Genomic DNA, 24867 nt, shown 5'->3' with positions numbered 1-24867 from the left:
ATTGGAAACAAAAATTCCTTCTAGGGGCTTTGTTCTAGAAACTGTGTAAACGAGAGAGACCTCTATAGAACTAGGTAGGAGTAGGAGGTAGTAGACTTGTCGCCATTCTAGCTTTGCATTGCTTACATGAAACATTGACACATCGAAGAAAACAAAGATAAAGTACCTAAAATCTATCTTTGGTTATCGATCACAATCAGAGTATCTTTATCACCTCTTCTCTTGTGTGCATTCATGCAAGGCCAAGCACCAACACATAATATGCACATACATTTGACATTTAAACAAATGCGATCTCAAAAATCGAAAGACACTTTGCGGTGCTTATACGAGAAGGGGTCGGTAGAGCTTCAATGTAAAATTGTTTGCAATGCCCACACCGATTTGAGCCCCACAGACTCACTAGAGCCGGTGGTTAAGGCTCGTGAAAAATGTAGGTTCGCTTTATCCAAAACTTGTTCAAATCAAAAAATGGATGTCTCATATTTTTGCAAGAAAGGATTCACGGGGTTCAAGTTTAAAGACTTTTTAGTCGAAAAGTTCAAATTTATGTAGATAGTTTTCACAAGGAACGAAGCTTGCTCCATAAACTCATTCACTTAACCGTTCATTGTTGAAGCCTTGAGAGTGCAAGTGACCTTTCTTCTTTCTTAATAGAACTCGACTGTGAACAATTCCTACTATTTTCTTTATTTACAAATAGTGAAAGAAATTCGTGGGGATGCCACGTGAGGGACGAATGATGTGTGTGAATCCGTATTTATATGTAATGTAATGTAACCAGCACCACTCGACAAAGGGGCTCAGGAAACTCGCACCCTCACTCTCACTCTCACTGTCCCTGGACCCTCAATGCAAGGCCCACACACACAACAGCAAAAGGAAGAAGGAGTAGGAGTAGGAGGCTCGCCTCTTCCGCCCACTTCCCCATTTGGGTTGCTGCCGCAGTTGACTCCAGCTCTTCAAGCTTCATTCTAACAGGTACCCACCATCTCTCTCTCTCTCTCTCTCTCTCTCTCTCTCTCTCTCTGGAAAATGGAAAATGTAGAAGACGAATACCCATTCTTCCTTATTTTGTTGAAATGCCGATTGCATGCCGTCATGTTCGTTTGCATGATTGAGCTGAGCTCTCGCTGCTCTGCTTCTGGGACTCCTCTTTCACCTGCATGCGTGTTGTTGCGTCGTTTCTTTGACTGATGCATCTCTGTATCTCTCGCTCTTCATCAAACAGATGCTTGCAAGAATGATTGCATGCAATGGATACTAATTTTCTAGCAGATGGAGAGTTAGATTAGTAAAATCGTTACATGATTTTTGAGTATGGTGTAAATAGGGGATTTGCTATTGGTCAAGAGTGTGGTGAAGCAGTTTTTCCTTGAACAGCATGTATTTGGGCTCTCTTTTGTGATTCAACGCGCGGTCAAATTGACAAGACCCATCTAGGCAGACCTTGAGAGTATTTTGTCTCTTCGATCTAGACCATGAAGAAAGCTTAGTCGAAGTGAACTACGTGTGTTATATCACACAAAACGGCTCTTTCTCCTTTAGTTTGAAGATATCTTGCACTTCTACGACATGTGGAAGGCTTGCCGATCTTTCTCCTTGTTTACCGGAAATTACACTCTCATGGAAGAGGATGGCACCTTTTGTACTTGAGTGGACAACTTTTACAGATTGCATCAGAGGAAATGTTTAAGCTTTCTACATGTGTTTACAATTTTTGAATCCAATTCTTTAGTTTGTAAATGGGTCCCTTCATTGAAGAGCCTCATGACTTTCTTTTCAAATTTTCCTTTCAAAAAGATTTACTACAGTTGGTAAATGATCCTTTATTTAGGGCTAGGACTTCCTTTCCAATTTTTTGTTTTAAAACACCAAAGTGAGTCTTCATCTTGTTGTGAGACAAATCCACGTCTCATCAGTATGATACATTGATTGTGCTCTACACCCATTTTGCTCTTGTCAACAAAGTGGTATGTTTCGGATCATTTTCCTTCTCCATCACCCATGTCAATGGAGTTATGGATCCATTGATGTAGAATAAAAGATAAAGGAGGTGAAAGTGGGCATCCTTGTACGACTCCACTGGAGCTCAAGAAATTCTTGGTGGGCTATAGTTGTAGTAGCCTCTCTTGAAGCAGTGTCGAAAGCTTTCACCATGCCCAGTCTTCAATGTAAGTGTATGTCCATAGCTGCATTGAAACAGGTGTTAGGGAATTTAAATATCTAATGTTTTGATTGTGTTTTCTCTAAATCTAGCCTGTCTGAAACTCAAGGCTAGGTTTCTTGCCTTGTCCTATCTTGTAAAAGTCTTTCAATCTCTAGTTTGTGGCAGGTGCATTCCATAAGCAAGTGGAGAAAACTTCAATACTGTGCAAAAGAAATAGTTATTATTGGAGAGTGACATTAGGAAGTCTAAAACTTAAGAAAAAACCACAATGATTAGAATATTAAATAAATGAATAAATCACTTACATAGAAGTCAAATAGATAGAAAGAGAGAGAACTATTGAGACAACATTAGATTGGGAATCTATATGGGTGAGTAAGAGCAAAGATTGATGTAGATGGCTGAGACAGCTTCACTAAGTGGGAACGTTCTCTTATGAGACGGGCAGTGAATTTGTTAGTAATTACTCAGGTAATTACTATGGTAAACCTAAGGTGTATAAATAGGGCCCATTACATTGTAATCGGGTTGGCATTTGGGTTAGCATTTCGGTGGCATTTGTACTTGAGTTGTCAATCATTGGCAGTTGCACCAAAAATTAGGGTTAGGTTCATTCCATGAGGTCGTAGCCGAGCACAGCATGGTCCATCAGCTCTTGGACAAACAATGTTTTCGTTGGCGGCGATGGTAGTCCCAAGATAGCAATCGCACTGGATCTCCAAGGTCATCTGCTCGTGAAGAGACATCTACTGAGAGATGTCGAGAAACTTCAAGTTATAATCTGCTAGGGTTTCCATGGCAAGCATTTCAGGATACCCCACTCTGCCAGAAGTTCCACTCCGAAGGAAGATGTCAGAAACCATATAACTTCGAGCAATTTTTATTTTTTTTTCTTGAAAGCTCGCCAAGTACTTGGAGTATGTTGCTTGGTAGTTGTAGACATCAACATTTGCTCTTCTGAGAAAAACAGTGACTTGAAACAAATCTGGATCCTTCTCTTGCAAGTGATCTTAATTAGCTCATGCCCTGTAAGACATGAGCGGTGAAGACGGGAGCGCACCCGATGCACGATGAAGTAAGGGTGGGAGTGGCTGATAAGACTGGGTTGGAGGGCAAAGATACCTCAAATAAAAATTCCGAAGATACCTCAATCTCCTCTTTTGTAGGACCGGTATGCTTTCAAAAAAGCACACGCCTGATGCTCTGATACCACTGTCACAGCTTTGACCCTTTTGCATTACATAAAACCGACCATAGGTCCATCTACAAGAAGTCGGAAAAAACCTTGAGGGTATACAAGGAGATCATGGGGAAAAATCCCAAAGTAGACCATACGATACATCTAGGGATAAAGATACTCTAATCGGGTGGTGAAGTATAACTATCTGGTTGTGGTCACGCTTACAGACTACATAGATCTGCCCGAAGTTCTGGCCACCTGAGGCGATGTAGCAAGAACCACAATTCCAGTGTTGGGTGTCTGACTGATATAAAGCATCCGTTGTAAAAACCTCCTAATAGCAGCTCTCAAAGGCCAAGGGAATGTGAAACCCCTAGGCCGTGCCTCCAAATCATTCGCATCCACTCTTAACATTTCCTAATGATGTACTGCAAAAAAGGATACGGATCTATGGCACAACTAAATTGTAAGAGATAGGAGGGACCCACTTGTTGTTCACCTCAAAAGCCAAGGGAAGGTACCCAGATGCACATCTCTTTGACCAAACCAAATTCCCTTAGGCCTCTCTAAAAAATTTGCGAACTGTCTGATATCCATAAAGTAATTGGCCTCAACCAATGTTTGCTCCTCTATGGTATCGTAGACAACCTCTCTTGTTCAAAAGGAGTCATCATGTAGAACTTGCACTCTAAATGTGATCATGGGACTTGTCTCTGGTCTGAGGAAAATGCAACGTGCTCCTGACGACTGTAGGAAAAACTAGTCGACACATAGTGGCACACATCCTCTCTAGTCCGCCCAATGATGCATATCTTCTAGTCAACCTTGCCTTTGCTGCCCCTCTCAAGGAGAAAAGGGGCCCACTAAAGACCACCCCAAGGTAGGTATAAGAATCCACATACTCCATAGTCTCTTGTCCATATAAGAAGGTAGGCACTGATCTCTTGACCCATGGCCTTGGTTTTACCTTCCGAGGTCCGTACTCGTCTCATAGAGTGCCATAATACCCCATATCAGCTCACGGGATACTCCTAAATGTTTGCAGTCAAGCATCGGTCTGTTTCTCAATATCGTGTCAAAGGCTTTGCGGAAATCCACAAAGCTGCTATATATCCTTCTCCCATGTGCTCTGCCCTCCCCAGTGGTAGCTCTGAGAGTGAATATGATTCAGAGTGGAAAATCTCTCCGAAACCTTAGCCTATCCTAGGGCACGGTACCCCCTCTCTGTGCCCACCTTCCCAACTCATGTTTCAAGATAGATGCAGAGAGAGAGAGAGAGAGAGAGAGAGAGAGAGAGAGAGAGAGAGAGAGAGAGAGAGAGAGAGAGAGAGAGAGAGAGAGAGAGAGAGAGAGAGAGAGAGAGATGAAATGATATATTAACGTCTACAAAAGGCCAAAATGACCTATGAGACCAACTGATTACAATGATGAGTCTAGTACCAAGTCTGGAGAACTCCCAGATATCATCATCAAGTACAGAGTAAGGAGACTGTCCTCTGGGTGAAGCATATACTGAAGTGCTGGGAGGAAAATAGCATATGGCGATGTACAAGAAACGTCCAGTCTCTGCCCTCAGGCTCACCCACAAGTATCTGGCCTGATCATCTTTTCGAACTATGTGCAGTAGTGGTTGGAGCTCCTCTCTGAAAATAACTGCTACACCTCCTGATCCTCTAGTCCCATGCGCAGATCTGGTGCATGTCCGGCAAGCTGTCTCCCATCTGTATCCTGATATATGCGGCATCAATTGTCCTGGAGCCTAATGAGTCTCTGAGTAGAAAACAATCTCTCTGTCTCTGAAGCTGTCCTCAAAGGCCCCCACATCAAGTCTATACGAACCATTACAGTTCCAAACCGCCATCCTGAGAGTGGTCCCATAGGTCTCGCACCGTCATGTAGAGCGGTGCTCTGTAATCACTACTCGTCCATTTCTGTAGAAAGCTAACTTTCCCTTCTCCCTTGCTGCTATAATCTCTGGCATGACCTCTCTCATATGTGCAAGTTGTGAGAGCATAAGATTATCTCCTAAAAGATACATGTTTTCTTGAGGGTTGGCCTCTTCTTTAAAAAGTCTTTCTTTTCTTCCATGGAAGGAAAGCGCAAAATGAGAGCCCGTTCTTTTGAACTCTCCCCATTACCTTCACTCTTCTTGCCCACTCTCCAAGCTTTTGTGTACGAGGGCTTCTCCACCCCCATCATGGACATGAGGCTCTTCACCTCTTGGTCCACCTTATCTGAATCTTTTAGGCCGGTCACTCTCACGTGTAGAGCATGTACCCTTCTTCGTTGTTCCTCTTTTAGTGTTTTGTTGATGATGTCGGGTGTAGTCGGAATTTCCTTGCCCTTTCCCTTCTTGACAACTTCAATCCATTTTTCAGCCTCGTCCATTTTCTTTTGCGTTTTGGAGAGAACCTCCACCCATGAGGTCTTCTTTTCTCCTTCCTCCTTTATTTCTTTGACTTGTGCTCGTATACTATTCAGCTCGTCGATCATTGATGGCTGAATTTCTTCATCTTCAAGGCGTCTTCCCTCTTTGGTTTCGTCGAGTTCCTTCCGAAGGGCTGAGATGCTACTTTTTAAAGCTTGAATTTCATCCCGGAACTCCTTGTGTTCTAGTTCCCTCGCCTGTTCCTCCCTCTTTTTCCATTCAAGAATTAAATTCTTCTCTTTCTTCCACTCATCCATGTGGGCTTTGCATTCTTTCAACTCCCTTTCAATGGTTGTCATCCTCTTGCTTGTGACCATGTAGTGCGCCGCCATCTGTCTTGCCTTATTTGTTTCACTTTCTAAGAGAGAGGAGAGAGCAACCTATACGCACCGCATTATGCATACATGTTTCCACATTCAGCCTACATGGCATATATTTGCTTTCTGTACGTGTCAATTTGCAATTTCTGTGAGTTCTGCAATTTCCAAATTCCTTGTAAAAATCCCTGCAGGTCTGAAAAATGCAGGATTTTGAAAATTCGAAAATTCGGAAAATCCGGAAAAGCCGAGACTGTGAAAATTCCTGTGGGAATTCCTCCTGGATTTTTGAATTTTGCCGGGTGTATGTACCTGCGGGCTGAAAAGGGGGGGGGGGGGGGGGGGGGGGGGGGATGTATGTATCTGCGGGTGCGCTGTCACAGCAGCAGGCGGGGGGGGGAGGATGCGTAGCGTGAGGGGTTTGTATGCGTGAATCATAGCAGCAGGCTGGGGGGAGCGGATGCGCAGCGTGAGGGGGGGTGCAGGTTGCCCTAGTGGAGTACTGCAGGCTACGCGAGGGGGGTGCAGCAGGCTACGCGATGAGAGAGAGAGAGATGAATTGAGCTGAGCCAACACTAGAGTGGGAACCAAAAAATGGTCTAGTCTTCTCCCTTAAAGAGAAACTTCAATTTTGGCGTGGCCTTAGCACTTAGTCTCGATGGCTGGCAGGAGATATAACAGCTTACGTCTGCGTGTCTTCACGCTGGATACGTGTTATCTGTAGGAAGTATTGTTTTGGAAACAACTTCAATTCGCCCCGCCAATTCAGGCTCAACTCATTTGACGTTAGCAGACTCGCATGACACTCTCAAGCAATCTAGGAAGATGGCGGGGATAAAATAAAATGTGTTAAGGTGCGTTGTAAACAAAGAGTTTTCTTCTCTAAGCCTAAAAAACGCTATGCTTTTTTTGGGGCTTTAGCCACTCAACCGAAAGAAAAAAGGATTTACAAGCACAGGAAGGTGCATTTGATTTACGACTTGACACAAGGTTTTCAGAGTGGATCTCACAACAGAGGTTGGTTAATTGCACTCTGGTAGTACCACAAGAACTAGCCGTTTTTGTTTGATTGTTGTGAGTCCAGAAGTCACTAAGCTCATGCATTTTAACTTCATTTCAAAATGCAGCGTGTCTCACAACAGCTGCAATGTAATCATACTTGTTTTAAGATTTATCTCTCATTGATTCTCTTGCTTGGATGCTCTGACTGTTTGCTGCTGATGAGCTTTAGCAGCTTTCTAGAATTCATCATGACATCGCTTTTCTTTCAGTTTACAGATTAGTAATCATGGTAGGTTTTGGAAAGCAGTTGAGGGAACTTCAGAACCCTGACTGGGAACCGTAAGTTGTTTTTTCTTTTCTGGCTTGCTTGGTTTTATTGAGATTGATGTTTTCTTATCTAGTGTGCTTCTCCTCTATTCAGCTACTACATTAACTACAAGATGATGAAGAACAAAATGAAGTGTTACTTACAAGTTCAAGGAGCAAGTGAAGAAGAAAAATCAAGCATCCGTAGACAGTTTACAAAGCTTTTAGATTGGCAGATAGAAAAGATTGTTCTTTTTTTATTAGAGCAGCAAGGTTATCTCGCTGCCCGTCTTAGAGCGCTTGGTGAAGAGCGTGAAACTGTGAAGGAAAATATGGATCCCATTCATGTCTCTGGGTGTGTGGATGCTTACCAGGCTGTGGGGATGGAGCTTCTCAAGCTGTTACATTTTGTTGAGATAAATGCAACAGGAATCCGCAAGATCCTCAAGAAGTTTGATAAACGAGCTGCCTACAGGCTCACTGACTATTATGTGGCAAGCCGCTCTAACCATCCATACTCTCAACTGCAGCAAGTTTTCAGGCACGTGGTCAGTCTGCCACCTCCACTTCTTTCAGTTGATGGTTTGACCGTATGCATCAATTTTTGCATGTTTGTGTAAGTTTTAAAATTTTAGCTTTGAAAGTTTTTGTAGCTAGTTTCTGAGGCTAGACGTCACTTTTTGTTATCCCTCTGTTTGGTGACTTGAGCCTTCACAATAATAGCACAACGATTTTCTGTAAATTTACAGATTATGGAATGAAAAAGATAGTGTTGCTGATCTCTTGATTTTGAGCCTATATATTTCACCTAGGAGCCTCTACAGTTGCCCTTAGTCCTGAATCAATTCAGTCCAAAATTGTTTGCATTCATTGAAGGCCATTTTTTGGCCAAGTAGAAACTAAATCTAAAGCCCTTTTCTGTGCCCATTTCAGCCCCAAGAAGTAGTGCTGCGGAGTAGTGACTTGGGGCCTTTGGGTAAATGTCTTAATATTTCCACACAAAAAATGTCTAGTGTTGAGGTCCATATTGGTGCCGAAATCAAAAGCCTTCGATGCCCAAGTCCAAAACCCATCTCTATGTCAGAGCTCTTTATCCCAAGCATACATAAATCCCTTTAAGCCCTTTATCTCAATTTCTTTTAAGGTAATCCTCAAGCGGGATTGTTTTGCCTCTATTTCCTTGCAAAATCCAAGCAAAACTTTCCCTATTCTCCTCTCAACTGGTTGTCTTGAATTTCTAGCCGGATCAAAGCCAAGCTGCAACACACCTTTCCCGATCAGTGGTAAAAGAAAACTTTCTTTTCTCCATGTAGACTCGAACATGCACGACAACATCCGATGTGAGTAGTGTGTGGAAGCTGAGGGCTGATGTATTTAAAACATATGAGATTTGGGAGGTCAGTGCGGACAATAGTGCGGATGGGTCGAGCCAACAAAGGCCCACGTGAACCTCTAGTGGGTATATAAGGGCTAGCTCTCGTGTGAAGTAGACAGTAGAGTGTGGAATAGATGTAATAGGAGTGTGGGAGATGGTGGCTCCATTGAAAGAACAAGAGGTAGGCATGGTCCACTTCAATGGGGTTGGGTGGGATGGTGAAAGAGCTAATGAGCCATAATATAATCCATTGTATTGTTAAAGTTATAGTGTCTCAAGTGAATAGCCCAATGTGATTCCCATATTTATTTTGGCTTTGGGTATTTGTTTTACTTATTTGTCAAAGTCTGAGTAGGGCAATTTGCTAAGGTGAGTATATAAGCACCACCCTGCCCCCATTGTATTATCACCAATTAGTTGCCAAGGTTGGTTGGTTCAATAGTCTCTCTCTCTCTCTCTCTCTCTCTCTCTCTCTCTCTCTCTCTCTCTCTCTCTCTCCACAAAAGTAGTGGCAAAAGCAATGATTACCCTTGATTACTAGATCTCAAGATTACCTTAGGAAATTGAGCTCTATAGTTATTAGCTTTAACAGTTATGAAACAACTGTTGAACCTTACATAGTTGCTCTCTCTCTCTCTCTCTGCGCGCCACTGCTGCTGCTCCTGCGCGCGCCACTGCTGCTGCCCCCTGTGCGCGCCACTGCTGCTGCTGTTTCACCCCCTGCGCGCGCCACTGCTGCTGCTGCTGAACCCGTTGTAGCTGACCTGTTGCGACTGCACGCTGCCAAGGCTGTAGCACTTGCCGCTGCCTCACTGTGGCAGCATTACCAAGTGCACCAGGCCCGCTGCCCCCAATCTCTCACACACGGATACATACCCACACACACATTACACACATACACGCATACACACAAGTACTCCCTCTCTTCCCCTTCTCCCCTCTTCTTCACAATATGAAGAGAGGGTAGTTACGAAGACAGCCATGTCTTCCCCCATCATCAAGACGCCGGCATCGACAATGAAGACAACGTTCATGCTCACGAACAAGAGGCTTGCACAATTGGAGAAGGACATGAAAGAATGGCGGATGGAGAGAGAGATATGGGAGGAGGAGAAAGCCACCCTCATCAGGCTATGGAACGAAGAGAAGGAGGACATGAGAGCGGAAATCCAAAATCTCAAAGAGGAGAAGGAGAGAAGGGAACGGGAGAACGGGAAGGAGAGGGAGAGATGGAGGAAAGAGCAAGAAGAGATGAAGGCACAAATCGATCTCCTTCATGCTTCCATCACATCCCTCACCCCCGAAGAAGGAGAGATTAAAGAGGAGGCTAAGGAAGCCCTCAAGGAGGAGATCACCAAAGCCCTCACCGCAAGCATTGAGGACAAATTAGAGGCCACCAAAGAAGGATGGGTCGAAGTGGTCAAAAAGAACATCAAGAAGGTTGCAAGAGAGGAAGCCCAAAAAGATGAGGTACTCATCGTACACACAACCATCAAGGAGGAGAAGATGCGACAAGCTCGCCGTCTCAATGTGCGAGTGACCGGCATCAAAGAAGAAGAAGGGTCTACACCCGAGAGCGATGGGAAAGCTTTATGCAAGAAAGTGGGATACAAGGAAGAAGAGATCCCTTTCTCCAAAGTTTGGAGAGCCGGCAAAGATCCAAAGAAGAGAGCTCTCATCCTCCAATTCGCCTCCGAGGAGTCTCGAACTTCTTTCCTCCGAAAGAGGGTCATCTTGAGAGGGCTAGAAGGCCCCCCGATTTATCTTGATGATGACCTCACAAAGATGCAACAAGATCACCGTCGCGCGTGCATGCCTAGAGTCCACCAAGCCCGCAAAGAAGGGAAGAAGGCAGTATATCGAGATGGTAGGGTTATCATTGATGGCAAGACCATCGCATAGGGACTCGCGGCCTGTGGGACACACGAGGAGATTCATGTCACGGTTTGGAATTGCAATGGAGACCTATGGACACACCCAGAGAGACTTGAGGAGGTGATGAGAGGTCGAGACATCATTCTACTTACAGAGACACACGAGAGCCCAGAGAGAGGGCTACCACGGATACATGGATTCCAGTGGGAGTCTCTACATCGGGGGTGTATGCGCCAGCACACCACTCGTGGCTCAGGAGGAGTGGCCATACTCTTTAGACAGGGGCTTCACAGTAGACTACAGATTGTTGCCCGGGACCCACAGGCCCGCTACATGTGGATTCGCCTCGAGCTCTCACGAGACAGGATCGTCTACATTGCCCTTTGCTACTTTGCTCCCACAGGCTCCAGATTCGCCCCTATTGAGCAGGAGTCACCGTACGCATGCCTCACGGAGGAGATTATGGAGTACTCCACATTGGGTGAAGTCTTCCTTATGGGAGACTTCAATGCTCGTACGCGCAGTGAGCAGTGTGAGGCATATGACCACGAGGACCCAGAGGCACTACACACTCTAGATGAGGAGGCTACTATGAGAGATACAGCAGACAGAGCTCCAGTCACAGCCTACGAACGACATCTACTTCGACTTGGCTCCCAGCACCGTCTCGTTATTTATAACGGGATGGTCCAGTGGCCCACCTCAGGGGGCCTGACTTGTATGCCACATGGAGTTGCAGAGGGAGGGGGGAGTACAGTCGACTATATTCTGGGACCCAGGGAGGCTACACACCTTATCACATCCTTCACCATTCCACCCATACCCATCGGAGCCGACCACACATACCTCTCTTTCTCCATCACCGGAGATACCATCCCACACAACTCCACAGCACACACTCCACACACCACCATCCATTTCACACATGAGCTAGTCTCTCTTTACTCGGCCGAGGTCGAGCATGGCCTATGCCTCCTCCACCCATCCACACCACTCTCAGTTCTCACATCACATATCTCTTCCGTTCTCCACACTTCAGCTATTAGCTCCTTTCCACACACCACTCACACAGGACGCACTCCCCCCCCCCGGGACTATGCCTCAGAACCGCTGGTATGATGATGAGTGCAGAGAGCTATACCGACGCCTCCGCGCACAGCGAACCTTAGGAGAGATCACAGAGAGAGAGGCCAGACGACATATGAAGACGCTGACACGCCAAAAGCGGCGAGCATTCGAAGAGGCACAGGAGCTTGAGCTATACCGCCTATTCATGAGCATGGATAGCGCGACAGCATGGCGCACCCTGCGCGAGCCACGTCCGACTACAGCTATTGAGGATCCACAGATATGGCATGATTATGCAGAGCGACTTTACGAGGTGCCAGGACAGCCTCCTATCCCACAGCCACACGAGCCACGCCCCACGTGCTCCTCCTTCTTTACAGCACAGATGGTAGAGAGGGCCTTACGCCGCATGCAGCACAGACGATCAGCTGACCATACTGGATTACAGAGTGAGCACATCATTTATGCGGCCTCCACTATAGCCCCGTTGATTGCACATGTCTTCAACCGGGCTATAGGGGAGGGCTTCCCAGAGGAGTGGACACATCACACCATAGTGCCTATCCACAAATCTGGCGACACCCTGGATCCAGGGAACTACAGGACTATCATGATTGGCCACACGATGGCCAAGCTATATGGAGCAGTACTTGAGGCACAGCTCAGCTGCTACGCAGAGATCGAGGGTTTACGAGCTCCAGGCCAGGCAGGTTTCAGACGAGCTTTCTTCACCACTGATCACATCTTCGTTCTGCGCTGCCTCATTGATGGGGCAAAGGCGCGGAAGAAGAGGCTTTACTGCTGCTTTGTGGATTTCCGCAAGGCCTTTGACACAGTCCCACACGAGAGACTCTTCCAGCGCCTTCACAGCATTGGGGTACCAACAGAGATGATTTGGGCCATATATGCTCTCTACGAGAAGGTGACGGGTCGAGTTCGTTGCCCAGGCGGTTTTTCAGAGACCATTGCTAGCACCATTGGTGTTAAGCAAGGATGCCCACTCTCCCCGACACTCTTTGGGCTCTACATCGACGAGATCTCCGACTACATACTGCGAGCAGGGGGAGAGGGGAGCGACTTGGCAGGTACTCCGGTCCACATCATGTTATATGCTGATGATATTGTGTTGATTTCAGAGTCACCCGAGGGCTTGCAACGCCATCTTGAGGCCTTGGACGAATTCAGCACACACAGGGGGTTGACTGTGAACCTTGGCAAAACCAAGGTTATGATCTTTCACACATCCAGTGCAGTGAGGAGCGCTGCCACCTTCACAGCAGCAGGAGGAAAGGTTGATGTAGTCACCTCCTATGTCTACCTTGGCATCACATTCACCAGCCTACCAGGACCCTTCACTATGAGGCAGGCTGCTGCTGACAGGCTCACCCGAGGATATGCAGCTCTGGCCATGCTAGAGCGGAGATGCCACCAGGCACACTTTCAGGAACCCCGCACGAAGGGGTGGCTTTTCGACACCTTAGTCACCCCGGCCTTGATGTACTCGGCGGCAGTATGGGCACCAGGATTGACAGCTGACCAGTGGACACAGCTTGAGAGGCCACAGGTATGTATGATCTCACGCTTGCTCCGCAGCAAGAAGACAGTGCCACATGACATTATTAGAGCCGAGCTCGCCACACCACCCATGGTGGTAGAGGCACTATTCCAGACAGTCTGCTTCATCCAGAGGATGAGAGAGCTACCTCCTGACAGACTTACTCGTAGAGCATTTGAGGCAGCTATACAGCTATCAGAGAGTGGGCATGAGAGAGCATGGTACTCACAGGTCAGAGCATGGTTTGAGGGACACGGTCTTGACATGGAGAGCCTACCACCATTCCAGTACGACCCCCACTCACCATATGTTCACCTCTCTCGCAGTGAGAGGAACTTGGTACTGAGACAGGATCTGTGGCAGCTATACACTAGGAGAGTCTGGGAGTCACCTGGCTTGGGGACGAGGATGTCAGATTACAGAGACCAGTTTCTCACCATATTGTCCGGGGGGTTCATACAGAGACCACACTACATGGACACATATATGCCACATAGCTCACGGGTGGCGATTGGTCAGCTGAGAGTGGCTTCACACAGGTTAGAGATTGAGATCGGGAGACATACTGGTGTTCCCAGGGAGGAGCGCGTCTGCAGAGCCTGCACAGAGGAGGTGGAGAGTGAGGAGCACTTTGTTTGTAGATGCAGAGCATACACTGAGATCAGAGGCAGGTATGAGGCCCTATTCAGAGGACAGCCCACTCTCCGAGAGATCATGGACTCTCGAGATCAGAGACAGCTCGGACGGTTCTTACTAGAGATACAGAGCCATCGGGACACACTACTACAGCCACACACAGCTATACAGACAGAGGGGAGACAGTCGCAGCTCACAGACTTCTTTCAGAGGATTACTGCCCCTCCCCCACCAGACACTCAGAGGGGAGTGACACTCCCACAGGCGGAGGTGAGCCGAGCTAGACGACGACCACGAGTCACAGGCTACAGGGGCGCGAGCTCCCACCACCGACAGATCGAGGAGATCCGAGCCCGGGAGTGCCGTGCCACTGAGGAGCGAGTGGCCCGGATGAGGGCCGACCCGACAGCTTTCATCCGGGCAGCCTTGGCACCAGACCCGCCCATGTACCACATCTTACATCCCCCCATTAGTACAGGATGGAGCTAGATAGCTTGATGCATTCTCATGATTGTACTACCTTGAGCATATAGACATGCATATACCCCTAGAGATAGAGCTCCATCCCTCCTCAGATACCCCACTACCTACACTCAGTTCAGTTTTGTATCAGTTTTTGTTTCATTTGTCTTTGCGATAGACGGATGACATACACACCATGTACATTTGATTTGTCTCATAGGCCGATTTCGGCCTGACATAGACGTTAAAAATCTTTCTTTCTTCTTTCTTTCTTTTCTTTCTCTCTCTCTCTCTCTCTCTCTCTCTCTCTCTCTCTCTCTCTCTCTCTCTCTCTCTCTCTCTCTCTCTCTTCCGCACATGGTATCAGATTCACTATGTTGTAACGGCTTGGTCTCATAGGTCATTTTGGCCTTTTGAAGACGTTAATATATCATTTCATTTCATTTCTCGTGTATTCTTCCTGGTGCTCTACGCTTCTACATCGTCAACTTTGACATGGTATCAAAGCCCTTGGCTCAATGATCGCAGGGGGAGGAGAGTGCGTTGCTAATAAGAGGAAAAGAAGCATCGGTGTTTTTCTGTGATGGCGTTTTTTGCTAGCATTTTGCGTTTTGGTATGCACCAGCAAAAGAAGCAAGCTTTGCCTGGAGCGTTTTAAAACAGTAGTATAAAAGGCATTTGGATGACATTGTTCCTGGCAGCGAAGCTGGGCTTACGGCACATTTCAAGATGCCGGTAGCAATTTGGCTGCTTTTAGCCTCGTTTTGAAACGCTAGCTATGCTGGGAAAAGGGGAGCCCGTTAGCGTTTTGAGATGTTGGTCTCGAGTCTGGACTAACTCAAGGGCACAGTGGAAAAAGGGTGCTTTTGGAGCAGCATTCTGAGAGGCTCTCCTATGCTAGCGGCTCTAGACACGAAAAAGGCCAAGGGAACGGATTTAACTCTCCACAAGGGCATCCCCTTGGCATCAGTTGGAAAAGTGAACCAAGAAATGATTGGCTATGGAAAGTGCATCGATCAAGGTCGAGTTAGCCTCCAATGCTCAATCAAAGTTCCCAAGGAAGCAGTTAGTTTGTTTGGCTCGTGATTGTGAAGCCAAATGCAAATGCATGAGCTCGCTAGAGGATAGAGGCAAAGGCAAGCTTGACAAGGATGGCAGAACTAGTGCTCAGTTAGTTGCCTCGGTACCCATGAGATCCGAGATCCGTTGTTATAAATGCAAGAAGACGCTTTATTTGCAGGAACTCACAAAAGGATAAAGGCAAAGGCGAGTTGGATAGAGATAACGGTGACAAAGAATTGATAGAGGAGATCGGCATGGCACACATGGTGGTGGCCACAGTGGCCACGACGCCAGATTTTTAGTCAGGTGGCGGTTGTCGCAACTAGCTTCAGCCAGGGAGAGGCTTGTGAGCGGCAAAGAGGGGCAAAATGATGCTCCCTACAAATGATTTGGACTCATGTCAAGTACAACGGAAGTGTTCAAGGATTTAGCTTGGATCTGGTACTCCACACAGACACAAGGGACACTTTACTTCACTTGAAAGAATTGAAATGAACTGAATGAAGAGAGAGAGAGAGAGAGAGAGAGAGAGAGAGAGAGAGAGAGAGAGAGAGAGAGAAGACACGGCATGTCCAGTCCCAAACCCTCAAGGGTCCCCTTACTCTGTTGCCAGAGCAAGTACTTTCTTTATTCTTGCATAATGCTGATACAATGGCTAAATGCCGAGATGCGGATGTTGATGGGTATTGATGCTACCGATGTTGGGTATTACTGAGATACTCAAGGGTATTGCGGGTATTGAAGGGTTCTACGACGACGACGAGGTATTGATGGGGTCTATGTCGACGACGACGAGGAGGTTCTGATGGGGTCTTTGTCGATGACGATGATGTCGACGACGAGGTACTGATGGTTCTGTGGATCCTTATGCCGAGCCAAGGCACAAGGGGTACTAGGTGCTGGGGTATTGTGTCGACAACGACGACTACGACGACGACAATGAGGACGACTCGATGACTGAATGTCGATACTGCTAGCGATGCCGATGGCTAGGAACTGCCACCAATGACGAGGCTAGGATTGAAAGCTATGGTTGAGGACGACGATGGCTAGAATCTTTTGGCATTACTGATGCTGGGTACTGGTATTGATGCTACTGATGCTGGATACTGTAGGGTACCGATGGGTATTGCGGGGTACTGAAGGGTTCTATGTCGACGACGAGGTATCGCTGGGTTCTATGTCAACGACGACGATGTCTATGACAAGGTACTGCTAGGTTCTATGTCAACGATGATGATGTCGAGAACGAGGTACCGTTGGGTTCTATGTCGACGACGATGATGACGATGCTATGACTGAATGCTGGTAATTGTTAGCGATGTCGATGGCTAGGGTCTGCAACCATGACGAGGCTAAGGGCTGAAATCTGATGCGATCATGCTGGTTGAAAACTCCAATCATGCTGGCTGAAAATGGTGATCCTGCTGAGGTGAAAACGTTGATGGAGAACTGCCGGTTCCTGTGGCACTTGGTATGGCTCACTTGCTGATTTTTCCCCTTTCTTCTTATCTTTCTTCTTCTTTTCTTGCGTTTCCTTCTTCCTTTCCTGCTCTTTCTTGAAATACCTGCAAGCGGGTTTCTTGTGACCCTTTCTGCCACATTGATAACAAGTGACATCCTTATCTTTTGTCTTGCTCTTACTTCTATTTTGAGTCCTGTTGCCCGCATCACGCTTTTGATTTCTACCTCTTGCATTGTAGGCAGAACTGCCACCTTCCCCACTAGACTTATGTCTAATCTCTTCATTGAGAATAGACTCTCTCACACCCTCATAAGTGAGGGTTGAACTGTTGCTCAAAGAGACAACCAAAGTTTCCCAAGTATCTGGCAATGTCATAAGCAAGAAAATAGCTTTCAGTTTATCATCGAATTGCTGAAGCCCACTGTCCTGCAATTGACTCAACACACCTGTAAAAGCACTCAAATGTTCAGAAGCTGACTTCGAGTCATTAAGCTGTATATTCACCAACTTTCGCATCAAATGCACCTGGTTCACAGGCGTGGTGTTTTCATAATTGGACTTTAGCTTTTGTCATATTACATAAGCAGAGTCCAAATGCTTGATGTTCGTCAAAATGTCATCATTGATAGCCATTTTGATGTAGGCCATAGCCTTCTTATTTAACCTGGCCCACTCTTCGTCAGACAACTTATTCTGTTCCAATGCATCTTCACAATTCTTTAAGAAAAGGATACCTTGCATGCGTTCTTGCCAAAGATCGAAATTTTGACCATCGAACCGTTTGATTTCCATCAAACTTTTAGTGTCAGATGCGGAAGAGGAAGAAGCCATCTTAATTCAACCACATGTGTGTATACAAGGGAGATGCAATAGGCTGAAAATTTCAGCAAATAGTAGCAACCACAAGACTTTGCATACAAAGAGCCACAGTTCTTTACATGAAACAGTCCAAATCTGAAATTTAAGCTGAAATGTGCAATTTCAAGCACTTGTACTCAACTTTTCACTCAATTTGTCGTGACAAACATCAATACATGTGATCCCACAACTTTGGTACACCTACGTATTGCTGTTTTGACCTGTAATAACCTGTAAATCACTTGTTTTGACCTAAAAACAGCCTGTTTTGTGCTGTTTTGGCAGTTTTGGTGACCTTGTCGACCCCGAAAGCAAGGGGCTTCGCGATGGAAGCGAAATTGGACGCGGGAGAGCAAATTTAACTCGCTGTCCAGCAGATTGCACAGGGCTATTTTGAAACCCTAGGGCTCTGATACCAATTAAAAGCGCAAAGCAGAGGGTATCGGTAGGTGCGCGTCGCGATGTAGTGCAGAATTGGAACAAGAAGCAGGAGGCGTAGAGTGCAGCAGAGAGAAAGCGCTAGGGATCGAAGCAGAGAGAGAGAAGGCACGCTCGTTTTTGGAGAAAACTCAATAAGTGAGTTTTGGGTTTTCCCACTTTTATTATAAGTGACTTTAAAACAATGTGTCCAGGTTCAATGTCAAAGTACAAAAATGTACAAAAAGGGGTTATTTAGGCCTTTAACCCTACAGATGATGATGATGATTTTCAGGTTAATGATTTGAGTCTTTTAGTTTTAGTCTTTCACTTTACTTCATTTTATTTTTGTTTCCAGACATTAGATTAGATCCACAAGGTTTAATCTCATAGGTCATTTTGGCCTTTTGAAGACGTTTAATATAACATTTCATTTCATTTTATCTCTCTCTCTCTCTCTCTCTCTCTCTCAAAGTTCAGTGATTATGAAGTTTCTATTCGTGTGTTGCTATTAATTTTCTCGCTTGAAGTGTCCAAGCCTGTTACAAGAGGTTTAAGGATCCCGTCTCCAACTCCTTCCATATCCGCATATGAGGAAAGGTCCTGGTATTCAAGGTCTGGATCTTCGTGTATACGCCGATGTCGATCTTGGGAGCTGGTACTGGATGCTGAGAGGCTAATAAGTCTGGGGTAGGGACGTGAAGCTTTTGATGGTCTAATAAGTCCGAGCTAGGGACGTGAACCTACTTTAAGGAAAAAAAAAACTGTGAGGGGTTCTTTGGGTTCTTGGTTCTGCTCGAGTTCTTTGGGTACTTGGGGTTCTTCCCTTGAGTTCGCGAAGGCAAAGCACGCACAGAGCTCTGATACCAATGTGGGTGCAGCGGAAGTGTTTATGGATTTAGCTCGGATCTAGTACTCTGCACAAACACGAGGGACACTTTACTTCACTTGAGAGAACTGAATTGAACTGAAAGAAAGAGAGAGACACGAGAGAGAGAGAGAGAGAGAGAGAGAGAGAGAGAGAGAGAGAGAGAAAGAAAGAAAGAAAAAAAGATTTTTAACGTCTGTCAGGCCGAAATCGGCCTATGAGACAAATCAAATGTACATTGTGTGTATGTCATCCGTCTATCGGAAAGACAAATGAAACAAAATTGATACAAAACTGAACTGAATGTAGGTAGTGGAGTATCTGAGGAGGGATGGAGCTCTATCTCTAGGGGTATATGCATGTCTGTATGCTCAAGGTAGTACAATCATGAGAATGCATCAAGCTATCTAGCTCCATCCTGTACTAATGGGGGGATGTAAGATGTGGTACATGGGTGGGTCTGGTGCCAAGGCTACCCGGATGAAAGTTAAAATGTGGTGGATCTGATACAAGGTCAAAGTAACAAAAATGACAAAATAAAATACTATGGAATCCTAAACTGCTAGGTGTGAGCTAAGCAGCTAGGTGGGATAGCTAAATCACAAAAGATTCAGCATCGGTCGCTGACAAATCTCATCAATCTCCTCCATGGATAATAGCCTGACCGGGCGTCGTGCATGTCGGGCCAAAGAGAGAGAGAGAGAGAGAGAGAGAGAGAGAGAGAGAGAGAGAGATTCTCCACTATGCTCGTGACTCTTATGTTGAGTCTGCGGGCATGTCGCATCTTCTCATCCTGAAGCTAGTGTGCGGATTTCTTATTCTTGGCTCCACTTAAGCCTCTTCCTCGGCCTCCTCCTTGACCTCTTTCTTGATGTTCCACTTCAGTATTCCATTCCTCTCTATCCTTCATCCACTCTTTGAACAAGGTTGCTTTCTCCTCCTCCCTTCCTATAGTTTCTCATTTAGAACAATCAGAAAAGTAAGCCTAAAACTAATGGCTGAAATGAGCTACCTATCTAAAAATGACATCCATAGTCCAAACATACAAGATATTACTGAAACATCCTTGCTTTGTGAAGTGTTTCCCTCACAGATGATGACCTGTTAATCCGCTAACCATGGGAAGATGTAGTTCCGTGTGACTGATGTCGTGGCATCCGCCTCCGATGGTGCTGAGTCTCCTTATGGATGGATGTGGTTTTGTTGTTCAGATGAGCGCTATTGCTCTATCCAAGGTAACACCTCACAAGGATGAATGCCCCCAATGATGTGTCTGTGTCAGCAGCACTATTCGTATAGGCCGTTTGACAAAAAGAAGTCGGTAATCGTATTTGGCCTTGATGGGAATGGCCAGTGGGAAACTTTTCCACAGGCTGGCTGGTCGGCATCTCACAATGACTTGAGAGCAAACGTGGAACCTTGTCAGAGCTTGATACCCCCATTGAAGAAAGCCAGACAGGAGGGGGTCCAAAGATGTTTTTTATATGTGACAACATAGGAAGGTAAAGCTTATGAGACGGGTATTGTTTGCATCTTTGGGAAATTCTATGAAACGAAGGAGGCCAAAAGAGGTCATAGAGGACATAAGCGAGAGGGAGACATGAGAGGATACGAAAAGAAGTCTATAATACGTTTGTGAATGATGGTTGTTCCTTTGTTACAGAAATTTTTTATTATTATTTTTGCAAAACTCATAGTTTGGGTGCAAAGACAGGGTATAGGGGCCATGGTTGGTGCACTAACGAGGAGCCTCGGAGAGCTTAAAAATGAGACAAAGTCAATGTATGATGAGCCTGCTGGATTCCATGTGGAGGTAAGGAAATTCCTCTGTTAGCTGTAATTTTGCCACTATCCTCATTCTGTGAAGCACTTTGTTCTATCTTTTGTGTCACAGGATCCAATTATTCATTCTATAAAGGCGGCGCAAGAGAGACTAACAAATTCCACAAGCTTTCTCAAATTCATGGCAAAGCATGTACAGTTCGATAAGGAAGACGAGCTTCCTAGAGCTGCAGATGACATTATTGGGGAGCAATATCACCTTGCATCCTTGTTGCTTAACCTTGGAAATACCTTCCTCTATATGGTGAACACATACATCATTGTGCCTTCTGCAGATAAATATGCCTACAGTCTCGGAGCTGCACCTACTTTGTGTGGTGTGATCATTGGTTCCATGGCAGTCGCCCAACTGGTCTCGTCGGTTTACTTCAGCGCCTGGTCCAATAAATCCTATTTCTGGCCTCTTGTATTTAGCAGCATAGTTTTACTGGTGGGCAATATACTTTATGCTTTGGCTTACGATCTGAACTCACTTACAGTCCTTATTTTGGGGCGGATTTTCTGTGGGTGATGCTCTTTTACCTTACCTCCCATTCTTTGGAACTAGGACTCCTGTCTGATCACTGTGAGAGCAGTTTCCACAAATGCTATGCTTTGTGATTTTTCTGTCTCCATGCCTGATGGAAATATATTTTGTTCTAATAGTTGATATGGATCGAGAATAAGTAATTTGTCCTGTGTTTGTCAGCTTAGGGTCAGCTCGAGCAGTAAACAGGCGCTACATCAGTGATTGGGTACCGGTCAAAAAGCGTCTGCAAGCTTCAGCTGGTTTTGTAAGTGCAAGTGCTTTGGGTATGGCGATGGGGCCCGCTTTAGCAGGTTTCTTTGAAGTAAAGAAACCATTCTTGGGTGTTACCTTGAGTTCAAATACTCTGCCAGGATGGGTGATGGCAGTTTCTTGGCTGGTCTATTTGATGCTGTTGTGGATTGGCTTTAAGGAGCCTATCCGGAATGAGGTCAGAGAGGAGGTACCACCTCCTTTTGCAACCCCAGGAAGCTGGCGTGCCCGGCGTCATAAACAAGGAAAGATAACTCAGCCACTTCTGGAGGAGAGCAGAGATATCAATGGTATTAATTATGAAGAACTAGGTAATGACAGCAGCGATGATTCTGAAAAGTCTAAAGCACCAGCAAAATCGCTTGTAGAGGCTTATAAGCTTCTCACGACACCTGTGAAGGTGAGTATTAAGCTGATCTCATTGCAACTCCTGATTCTCCTGATTCGGCGTATATATGGATGACCTTGTGTTCATTTCAATTGTTTGTGCAGGTGCAATTGTTGATTTATTTTATGTTGAAATATGCCATGGAAATTCTTCTCTCAGAATCCAGTGTGATTACGGCTTATTATTTCAACTGGTCAACACGTGCTGTTGCATTATTTCTTGCATTGCTTGGGCTAACTGTCCTTCCTGTGAATTATTTGGTGGGCAGTTACATTAGCAATATGTTTGAGGATAGGTCAGTAAGATTCTCCGTTTGGTTCACTACATTTGGTATTGTTCATGTGTTCAGATTACTTGACTGATGAAGGTAAGGAGTTCAATCTCTGACGAACATGGTGCTAAGTTTGTTGCTTTAGGCATGAAGCTGAACTTATCTGAATATGCTATAGTTTGTGACTATGATGGATGGCTACCTTCTGGAGGCCTTCTCCTTTATATTTGGTCTGTTGGCAGCCTCCTACTATGCCTGAGGTGTTTCCACAGTTGATCACATGGAAGACTGAGTAGTTTACGAACCCCCCCCCAACACCCCTGGTGAAGAAAACCAAAGTACAGCAAAATCTTTGTAAACCACCACCATTAACTTGAAAAAAACACAGAAGAATAAGTGCCACCTCTTTTTGTAAGCTTGAAGCTCCTCGCTGCCCAAGCTTTGTTAGTGGACTCAGAGCTGACAAGATGAGGTTTCCTGTCGAGGTGTCTGAATGATTTCATGCACTTCGTCGCACGTAAAACTTTCTTTTGGGCTTAGCACCTACAAAAGAGAAGATAGTGCCCCAAAAGAGTTGGTCTAATGGTAAGGCTTCGGCCTCTCAACCTACGGGTTGTGGGTGCAAATCCTCCGGTGGGTCACCTCTAGAGGGACACCTTGTGCTCACCTGGTGTTCACATTGCTAGGGCTCTTGCCCTTGGACACTCGAGTGCATCCTCCTCCTTGGGTGGGTCATCCGAGGAGGAGGTTCCTAGCTGGTTGCTACGAGTTGTCTCCGTCGTACGGGGTAAAGGATCCAAGATTCTTGATTGTGACATGCTAACACCGCATTGTGTTGAAGTGATACCCAAGTGCAATCTTGTTCAGTGCTAACTTTGTCCTCTGGCTGTCATCTTTCTACAGGCAAATACTTTTTGCATCGGAGGTTCTTACCTGCTTGGGTATAATGGTTTGTTTTGCGGGACCAGTACCTTATACAGCGGCTCAATATGTGACTGGGGCACTGATCACATTTGTGGCAGCAGAGGTTCTTGAAGGTAAGTGTCAATGGTTAAATGTCTGCCTTCATTATCATTCAAGAAGAAAACTGGGTCAATTTCAACTAATTTAGATTTTTGCTGTCTTTTCTCTTCAGGAGTGAATCTTTCTCTACTTTCAAAGGTTATGTCAGCAAGGTTGGCTAGGGGTACATACAATAATGGCTTGCTTTCCACTGAAGCTGGCACCTTCGCACGAGTTGTGGCAGATGGGACTATCACTTTGGCTGGCTACTTGGGGAATAGTCTTCTTTTGAATGTGACTTTAGCACCAACATTAATTATTGGAATTGTGTCGTTGATAGCTACTTCATATTCCTACAATTCTCTCTTTTAAGAAAATTGAAATTGAGAGAAATTTTCTTAGGAATGCCATCTGCACTTGATATTTGTTTCAATATGCTTTGCAACTTTCTGTGTTGGACATCCTCGTCGGTTATATGCACACGTGCACACACGAAACATGAAGAGAAGACTTAAATGTTGAATAAAAATGGGTTTGGTAGCATGTCAAATGAAATCCTGATATATGCCACTCAGGGTAGTTGCAGGCTTGATGGATGCCAACATCCATTGGATAGTTTCCAAGGCCTGAGATTTTGATGTGGAGTCTTGATGTGGGAAATCCCAAACTCTAGATGTGGATATGCCTGATCGGCATGGCAACAATGTAGCACCAAAACCATATACATAAAAAGAGTAGCTAGGGTTTATACCATTTGGTGGGCTCTCCAAATGGTCTAAACCCTAGCTCTTGTTACTGATCCTCCACAAGGTCTGATGAGGATGAAGATGGTAAATATCAACTCTTGTAATTCAGAGATCTGTTAACCTACAATATTGAATACATGCCGTTTCTGTGTGTGTTTTTTAATGGCAAATGAACTTGAGCGGTTGTCAACAAGCGTGCCAATATGAATGAAATGGCAAGAAAGTGACACCATCACTATGCAGAAACAAGAAGAATAGGCTTCCCAAATGCATGCAACGTGTGGTTGTGTGCCCTGGTTAAAACGAAGGGTAAATTTTACCATTTGGAATATATGCAAATTTTTTTGTTATTCAAATGGAATATGGCACAAAATGAGATGCTACCAAGCGAGCCACAAACTTGTGGGCAAGCCATATGAATATCGAGCTCTTTGCGTCTTTGTCACATGCTTCCTCTTTGTTGAGGCCTGTTGTGATTGCTTATTTGAATGCTCTCTTGCCCCAAGATCACTAAGACTAGATTGAGGCATGTTAATTGCCTCTAAGAGAGGAAAAGTAAAGTTCCCATAAGGAGATTGGTTTGGAGGTGTTTTAAGTTTCTATCAAGGAGGATGCAAGCTTAGTATGGCTTTGTTTGGAGCATGCAAGCTTAAAATGCCTGTGTGTTTACGCATGGTTTAATTTATGTAGTTGAATGTAACATTGGCAAGGAGATTAGAGACCCTATTGAAGAGCATGGAGGGTTTTTGAAGTTGTCATTCAAACGTAAAACTGCATATGTAAGAGGCTCTTTTTG

At 45.4% G+C, this 24867-nt stretch overlaps 1 protein-coding gene across 3 annotated transcripts; it reads left to right on the top strand.

Annotated features, from left to right (window-relative positions):
* Window positions 1-345: 345 nt before the first annotated feature.
* LOC147446664 (SPX domain-containing membrane protein At4g22990-like) lies at window positions 346-23784 on the top strand. 3 transcript variants are annotated; one of them, XM_086525856.1, is made up of 9 exons: window positions 346-981; window positions 7367-7436; window positions 7519-7944; window positions 20755-20857; window positions 20939-21393; window positions 21575-22064; window positions 22157-22347; window positions 23227-23360; window positions 23459-23784. In XM_086525856.1, the coding sequence occupies exons 2-9, from the start codon at window positions 7384-7386 to the stop codon at window positions 23695-23697; spliced, it is 2091 nt and encodes a 696-aa protein (XP_086381982.1). In that variant the 5' UTR covers window positions 346-981; window positions 7367-7383; the 3' UTR covers window positions 23698-23784. The 3 variants fall into 3 exon arrangements, with proteins under 3 accessions (XP_086381982.1, XP_086381981.1, XP_086381980.1); XM_086525855.1 differs by having other exon boundaries at window positions 350-981; window positions 7374-7436; window positions 7519-7951; window positions 20759-20857; XM_086525854.1 differs by having other exon boundaries at window positions 617-981; window positions 7519-7951; window positions 20759-20857.
* The last annotated feature ends 1083 nt before the right edge of the window (window positions 23785-24867 follow it).

The sequence above is a fragment of the Adiantum capillus-veneris genome, chromosome 12, assembly GCF_014529385.1.
Source record: "Adiantum capillus-veneris isolate H3 chromosome 12, ASM1452938v2, whole genome shotgun sequence".
NCBI classification, from domain to species: domain Eukaryota; kingdom Viridiplantae; phylum Streptophyta; class Polypodiopsida; order Polypodiales; family Pteridaceae; genus Adiantum; species Adiantum capillus-veneris.
This window is presented reverse-complemented; position numbering and strand designations above follow the sequence as displayed.

What these genes read in the sequence shown, in the direction of transcription:
- LOC147446664 (XM_086525855.1), top strand. Translation starts at nt 7,384, where the DNA reads ATGGTAGGTTTTGGAAAGCAGTTGAGGGAACTTCAGAACCCTGACTGG. An exon ending in TTCTCACGACACCTGTGAAG is followed by an intron (nt 22,065 to 22,156) that starts GTGAGTATTAAG and finishes TTGTTTGTGCAG; the next exon opens with GTGCAATTGTTGATTTATTT. An exon ending in AGCAATATGTTTGAGGATAG is followed by an intron (nt 22,348 to 23,226) that starts GTCAGTAAGATT and finishes ATCTTTCTACAG; the next exon opens with GCAAATACTTTTTGCATCGG.